Source organism: Carassius carassius, chromosome 42 (genome assembly GCF_963082965.1).
Source record: "Carassius carassius chromosome 42, fCarCar2.1, whole genome shotgun sequence".
NCBI classification, from domain to species: domain Eukaryota; kingdom Metazoa; phylum Chordata; class Actinopteri; order Cypriniformes; family Cyprinidae; genus Carassius; species Carassius carassius.
The window spans coordinates 25,286,878-25,294,993 of record NC_081796.1 but is presented as its reverse complement, the minus strand read 5'-3'; the positions used below and the strand labels follow the sequence as shown (position 1 = coordinate 25,294,993).

The 8,116-nt window shown below is 36.5% G+C and overlaps 1 protein-coding gene across 1 annotated transcript in view; it reads right to left on the bottom strand.

The window, feature by feature from the left end:
* Positions 1–7,537, bottom strand: part of LOC132124358 (epidermal growth factor receptor kinase substrate 8-like protein 1) — a 15,397-nt gene extending 7,860 nt beyond the window's left edge. Inside the window, exons 1-7 of the mRNA XM_059535373.1 lie at positions 7,493–7,537; positions 5,792–5,950; positions 3,983–4,132; positions 3,814–3,875; positions 2,736–2,842; positions 816–874; positions 1–68 (exon numbers count right to left, since the gene is read on the bottom strand). The exon at positions 1–68 is cut by the window's left edge and continues 62 nt beyond it. Of these exons, the coding sequence (XP_059391356.1) occupies positions 1–68; positions 816–874; positions 2,736–2,842; positions 3,814–3,875; positions 3,983–4,132; positions 5,792–5,950; positions 7,493–7,522 (635 nt within the window). The 5' untranslated portion in view covers positions 7,523–7,537. The remainder of the gene's footprint in view (positions 69–815; positions 875–2,735; positions 2,843–3,813; positions 3,876–3,982; positions 4,133–5,791; positions 5,951–7,492) is intronic.
* Positions 7,538–8,116: the final 579 nt, after the last annotated feature.

The following is an 8,116-nucleotide window of genomic DNA, read 5'->3' as shown; positions in this document are numbered from 1 at the left end:
GCCTCTGCTGACTGCTGCAGCTTTCCGATGAACGCTTCGATATCATCAAAACAGTGATTAAGCAACTCCTAGAAATAGAGAGAAACGAGGCGGACGGTTAGTAATAAAAATACACGCAGAGATCCTTGATTTGGTTGTAAATGTAAACAGGGATATCAGTGTGATGTCGTCGGTCATATTAATGGTCAAACTGAGGGTCAACTAGAGCGCTGGAAGTCAACAGTCTCATAAAGCTCCACTGACTGAACTAAACATGCTGATCCAGCTAGACTTTGAGGAGAGAATGGCTGAAAATGTCCCCAGATGTTTTGCATGTATATATGAGTCCATAAACCATAATAACACTTCCTCCAGGGAAAAAATGCTTTTGAAAGCCTCCTATGCTCTATATTTACCTATATTGTAATATGCTATCATTCCTCCAGTCTTCAGTGTCACATGATCTTCAGAAATCATTTTAATATGCTGATTTGCTGCTCAAGAAACATTTATTGTCATCAGTGTTTAAATTTTTTTTTTTGTGAAAAAAGTTCCAGTTTTATAAATATTAAGAACAAAATCATTGATAATAGAAAGAACCATTATTAATAATTGATCATAAATAATAAATGTTAATAACTAAGCACAAATCAAGCATGATATAATTCATTTATATTAATTGCCTTTATATTATACACTATATACATGTATATGTGTGTGTAGGTATATATGAGTGCGTGTGTGTGTGTGTGTGTGTGTGTGTGTGTGTGTGTATATATATATATATATATATATATATATATATATATATATAGTATTTGTTTAGATGTACTCACCACTTCCATCTCAGCCCTAAGGAATGATTTATCAGGTTGACCGTTCACCAATCCGTTAGCTAGAATTGAGGAAGAGCATGTTAACCTGCACTGTAAAACATTCTGGAATTAAATAACAGTAATTGACTGGCAGCAGGTTTGCCAGCAAGGTACTGTTAGTTTACAGCTCTCAACTGTTAACTCTTAACTTTTTACAGTGTTTTACCGTAATTCTACCATGGAAATGAACTCTGCTCCCATTGGTTCAAACAGTTCAAGTTTAAAAACTAGCATTCATATGATTTTGTTATGTTGAAAATATTTTATTCGAGACCACTTTTACTCAAATCACTGCAGTTCTTTATCAGCTAGCACACATGCATGTGCTGAAATACTCAAAACAGACATCCACACTATATCAACAACTCCACATTCAACATCTTTAAATAAAGCAGTAGATATCAGTGTTTTTGGCTCATCATTGACTAAAGCACGGACTCTACTCTCTAGCACAATGGTGACCTAAAAACTACATTAAACTAAAAGATCTCTCTTGTGTAAAAACTCATTAATACAGTTGAGTTCAATATTTACTCTCCTTGTCAGTGTATGACTTTGCATAACTCTTTTTCTATGGATGTTCACAAATATTTTAGTCACATTAACTTTTTTCATTTGGTAAATCTGAAAAAATATACGTTTTACGTAAATATACATTTTACAGTATATTACTGTTTTTTTCCTTGACTTAACGGCAACAAACTGTAAAAAACAGTTATTTACTGGCAACCGTTTTTTCTACAGATAGTTGCCGTAAATTACGGTTCATGCTGTTTTTTCTTCATCTTAAATCTTTAACCCTTTAAACCCCACATCACATGTTTTAAATGAACACTTATAATGTGCGCACACTAAAGAGTGTTAGAGTAAAACTGAATCAGTGAAGTTAATGAGATAATTCTGTGATTAAGTGATGATTGAGCATTAGTGATGAACACCTGCTATTAACAAACAGAATTACTGAGGAAAAGAAAACACAAGAACTACAACTGACTTTAGACACATCTGAAATAAAAGGCATTAAATATCTCAAGATCTGATTAAATAACTCCTAAAACATCTTCACCAGCTTCACATTATTAACCAGGCTGACATCACTTATCAATCTTATACTGTAAATCACAAGAAATAAAATATACTCATACAATTAGACGCCAAATGAATCCAGCAACACTTTAAGTCAGTCTAGTATAATGGTTATTATAAACAACCGGCATCACTAGACCAACTATAACAATTTTGCTGTAACAGAAGCGTCTTGCAGACCGTTATATCAATCAGACAAAAACTAACATTCGAAAGTCAAGAGTCAGGATGCCAACTAAAGCAAACACTGATCTCCACAATGGTAATGTCAAATGAAGCAATAAAACATCATCATCTAAATCGCTGTAACTCTCAATGAGATCTTCTGTAGATGTCTGACAGAAAGAAAGTCAGTCTGGTTAGTAATGATGTTTGTTGGTTGTTTAAATCTTCAGTTGATTTCATCTAAGGCTGTGGCTTAAGTCAGTTGTAGTTCTTGTGTGTGTCTTGTTTCTCTTTTCTTCAGTGATTCTGCTCGTTAACAGCAGCAGATGTTCATCAGTGTCTGAATTCACTCAGTGTTCATTCTCTCTGTCAGGTGAACTATTAGTAAATGCATGTAGGGAATAGTGAATGAGGGTGTATGGTGCGATTTGAAACAGCCTCTGAATGTCGACTTTGAACACTGTCAATTAAACGATAAATAGCATCAGCTGCTTTCTCGAAAATGAGGAACATTACCCAGTATGCACTGTTTGAATGAAAAACAGCATGTTACTGTCAAATATTTATAGCGATTTTTAACAGTGTGTGTCTGTTTATAATCAGTATTGATAAGTATTGGGTCACACACACCTCTGGTGCCCGGGTAGGGTGGAGGAGGGTTAGGTGAGGGTGGATTTGGGGCTTGGGTGTACGGTGGACTCGGGATTCCCGAAATATTCATACTGGACTCTGAGAGCCTGAAACACACACATTGACATAACAACAACACTCTCTTTATTCAGAATGAAAGTGTGTGCTAGTCCCACACAATGAGCAGATTTGCAGTATTTCAGTGGGATTTGATGTACGTCACGGTGTCTTAAATGTGATTTAATTGCCGGCACACAATGAGTCACTAACAAACACATCAAACATCCAAAAACGCCCATATGTGCACACACATTGGAAAAAAACCAAGACATTTTCTTCCAAATAAAGACTTGGACAGTAATGAAACACCCTTTTTGAATCAAGTTCGTTTACTTAGCTATGAAAATGAGTCAAAGTCAAATTTATTGAAAAACTACAAAGTCGAGCGAAGAGCTGTGTGCATTAAATGACATACCATTTTTTTTTAAATACACGTTAACACAAACCCTGAAAGAAAACTGCATTTTTAGAATGAAAAAACATTATTGAATTTATCTATGAATATTTTTATCTGTAAGGGAATCCCTAAAGTGAACTTTAGTCAGATTTTGCTCACTTTCAACATTAATTCTGTCCGTAAGGTCTTAGTTAACCTACATATACTCCTTGATTTAAAAAAAATCTCGCAAATCCCAGAAAACACGTTTGGCATTCAGTTTGACATTGAGATGCCTTGAGGTTAGTTTGGCATGTTTCCTGCTCTAAACACACACACACTCTCACACACACACACAGTTTCAGTCATTTGTAGCTGATAAGCACATATACAGATAAAGATAACACACTGTACCTTACTTGAGTCCTGCTTGTCTTGTAAGTGTTTAGTCCTAAACAACAGTCAAGGTCGAATGAATCTATTCCCTTTGCAAATCTGTCTCTCTGTCACCCTATACTCTCAGTCACGCCTTCGTAAGGTATGTCGAAACTGGTTAAACCGGTTTATCTTCTTGCTAACAGGTTCTGTTTCTCTAGGTTGTGCACACACTGTGGAACATCACCCGACTGTTAAGATCCGTACCTGTTTGCTCTTATTGTGTAATGCGCCACAACTCGCTTGATGTCATCTCTGATGTTCTCTGACTGAAACATGCAAACAGGTAGAGAGTGATGTCATCAAAGAGGCGGAGTTTCTGCTTGGACAGTCACAACAGTATCACCTGAATCTGAATCAATGAAACTCGTCTCACTTTGACAGACGGAGAGCTGAAGAAATACACACTTGGCCTCTTCTGGGTGCAGCTCTGACTAACCAGCAGGAGAAGGGATGGATCACTGACAGATGGGGAATTTATGCAATCGCAGCGGAGAAGAGATGACACGGCAAACTCCTCCAATTCCTCATTAATGGTCAATCATGGAACATTTAATAAGCATTCATAAAATTAATATTCTGTAGAGCATGCAATGTTTCACAAACATACAGTTGTCCAAAATGTATTTGAGTGACATCTGAAACTTGTGTGAACTTTTGTTGCATTAGATGAAGTGTCAAATGCTGCAGGATATTTTCTCCTCACAAGCATCATTATTGAAGTCTCAAAGTCCTTTACTCCACTAGTGTTTTGCTTTGCACATAACATTTTACATTTATGGACTTTGGCAGATGCTTTTATCCAAAGAGGCTCATATTGCATTGCATTGCATTCAAGTCAAAGGGATTAGTTCACCCAAAAAGTACAACTTGCTGAAGATTTACATTACTTGCTTACCAATGGATGCTTTGCAGTGAATGGGTGCCGTCAGAATGAGCATCACAACATCACAATAATCCAAGTAATCCATTCTACACCACTCCAGTCCATCATTTACCGTCTTTAACTTTAAATTGTTGCTTCTGGCCAAAATATCATAGTCTATATGTCATAATAATGTTTTGTCCAGTGAAAAAAAATCCATAGACATATGTATTTAGCTCTTTTGTGGACTGTTCTGAGAGATTTCTCTCCTGATTCAGACATGATTGCATTTCACTGGAAGAAGCACTCATATTTCAGCAACAGTTTGAAGTTAAAAGCAAAATTATTTTGAATTTATTTTGTACAAACTTGCAGCTTTTGACTACTCAAGACATTAACTGATAAACTGGAGAAGTGTGGATTACATGTGGATTATTGTGTTGTTTATATCAGCTACTTGGACTCTCATTCTGACGGCACCCATTCACTGCGGATGCATTGCTGAGCAAGTGATGTAATGCTGCATTACTCCAAATGTGATGAAGAAAGATTTACATTACTTGCTTACCAATGGATGCTTTGCAGTGAATGGGTGCCGTCAGAATGAGCATCACAACATCACAATAATCCAAGTAATCCATTCTACACCACTCCAGTCCATCATTTACCGTCTTTAACTTTAAATTGTTGCTTCTGGCCAAAATATCATAGTCTATATGTCATAATAATGTTTTGTCCAGTGAAAAAAAAATCCATAGACATATGTATTTAGCTCTTTTGTGGACTGTTCTGAGAGATTTCTCTCCTGATTCAGACATGATTGCATTTCACTGGAAGAAGCACTCATATTTCAGCAACAGTTTGAAGTTAAAAGCAAAATTATTTTGAATTTATTTTGTACAAACTTGCAGCTTTTGACTACTCAAGACATTAACTGATAAACTGGAGAAGTGTGGATTACATGTGGATTATTGTGTTGTTTATATCAGCTACTTGGACTCTCATTCTGACGGCACCCATTCACTGCGGATGCATTGCTGAGCAAGTGATGTAATGCTGCATTACTCCAAATGTGATGAAGAAACAAACTCATCTACATCTTGGAAGGCATGATGGCGAGCATATTTTCAGCATTTTTAATTTTTAGGTGAACTATATTCCTTTACTATATATAATCTGTTGCATATGACAAATGCATGCATTACTAAAACTGTAAAGACTTTTGAACCGTGCTAGTTTCTGTCTTTGCTTTCTTTCTCATTCGCCCATCTGTTTTAATGGCAGTGCATGAAGTTGCTCTGTTCTGTGTTGTATTCTTACCTGGCTGTTTCTGTCTTTCAGGCTGACTTTGTTGGTCCGGACCTCTAGAATAACTTCTGCCCTGGAGAGCCGAGAAGCATCAACGAGAAGCGGAATCTGTGAAAGAGCCTCTTCAACAGTATCCACTCCCTCATCTCCCAAAGAAAAACTCACCAGCCGCTGGTTTAAAAAAAAGAAAAGAAAAAAAGAACATCAGAGATTTCAGGCTGTAAAAAAAGATAAACATAAAACATGGCAACGCACACACAGTTATCAGAATAATACATGAATTACCTCCTCTACTACCTTTTATACATTTCTCCTAGTTATGTGATTTCAATAATTAACTGTAAATGACCTTTCCAGAATTCCCCAAATTTGGTTATTTACTGTACATTAAAATGAGCAAAAACCCCAATGCTCTAAATTTAGAATGAAACAGCACTCATTTTACTAATGGAATGTATTACATTTCTGAACGAAACTGGATATTTAATGAGGAAGAGTTGTGTGCTTCACATGAGTGCTTGTGATTTGTGCACAAAAGAGTGAACTCTGATATCAAGTTGACTCATGTTGACATACCAACTACACATACCTCATCACACCCTGTTTCTCCTACAGAAATATTAGGTACTTACTGTCCTTCCACCCATATAATAGAATCAACTAGCCATTCATGTAAGAAGAACAACCTCCCGAACTACAAACTACAGTTTTACTATAAAGAACTAAGTCTTGTCCTCGCTTGTTTATTCCTATTAGGTAGCACACATTTGTATTGGTTTATTTATTGCATTTCATTCAGATTAATAACTCATTTAAGTGCATGTTTGATATATTTTCAACCTCAGTCTAGTAGTAGTAAGACGGCGTGTTTAAGTTGTCTTTGCTAAGTTACTTTTAATGTTGCTATTACTTTAAATTAGTGATTTGAACAAAGCCTTAAATGAATATTTCACCCAAAAATAAACATTTGCTGAAAACGTAGTCGTCCTCAGGCCATCCAAGATGTAGATCAGCAATGGATGCTCTGCAGTGAATGGGTGCCGTCAGAATGAGAGTCCAAACAGCTGATAAAAACATCACAATAATCCACAAGTAATCCACACCACTCCAGTCCATCAGTTAACATCTTGTGAAGAGAAAAGCTGTGTGTTTGTAAGAAACAAATCCATCAATAAGACATTTTTAACTTTAAACTGTGGCTTCTGGCCATAATATGAGTTCACAATCCATAATACCGCTTCCTCCAGTAAAAAAGTCCATATATTGTTGTCTCTCACATCAAAATCCACCCACATATTTGTTTAGAACCCTTTTGGACAGTTTTCTCTTGTAAATGGATCTTAATCTGTGCAGATTTCTCTCCTGGTTCAGACCAGACCACCTTTTTTCTGGAGAAAGCAGTATTATGGATAGAGGATTTCATTTTAACCAGAAGCAACCTCTTGAAATTAAAAGCGCCTTAATAATGGATTTGCTTCTTTGCTTTCTTTTCAAACTCAACTACATCTTGGATGACCTGAGTGCGAGCAAATGTTCAGAAGAATATATTTAATTTTGGGAGAACTATTCCTTTCATTGAAGCTATATCTAGAAAACAAATTATCACTGACTTGATGGGAGACTCTCTCTATCTCTCTCTATTTTAAAAATCCCAGAGGAAACCATGCATACTAGCCACTCACGCATGCATGCCAAACACTTCATGATACTCACAGTGAGCTGATATTGAGATATGACCCCCATCAAGACAATCGACTGTCACCCACCTGTGGATCACAACAGATCACAGATCAAACATGTGCATATGTGACGTGAGTGTTCAAATATGACTGACGTTTCAACTCATAAATAGCTTCAGAACGTGTCATTTTTACACCTTCCCTGTCTCTCTCCTCCCGTTCGACCTGTCTGACTGCCAGTTATGCGAGTTCAAATTTACAGACACTTTAGCATTCTCTTTTACACTGATGCACAGAGAGCTTATGCTTTATTATGAGGAATTAATGAAATACAATCAACTATCTGAGCATAGAGACAGTTTACAAATTAACAGACAGAAACTCTGACTCATTTAAGCAATAGTTCAGCCAAAAATGAACACTATGTCATCATTTACTCACCCTCATGTTACAAAGGAACACAAAGGGAAATAGAAGATTAGGATAAAGAGTTCGAGCTGCTCTTTTACAGCAGCCAGGAGCTGTCAAACTCCATAAAGGACAAAGCACACCATAAAAAGACCATAAAAGTCAGTGTGTTATATACCAGTGAGCCATGTTTAAGATCTTGTTAGCTGAAAATGTTGTCTTCCACCAAAGCTCACCAATCTCACCTGCA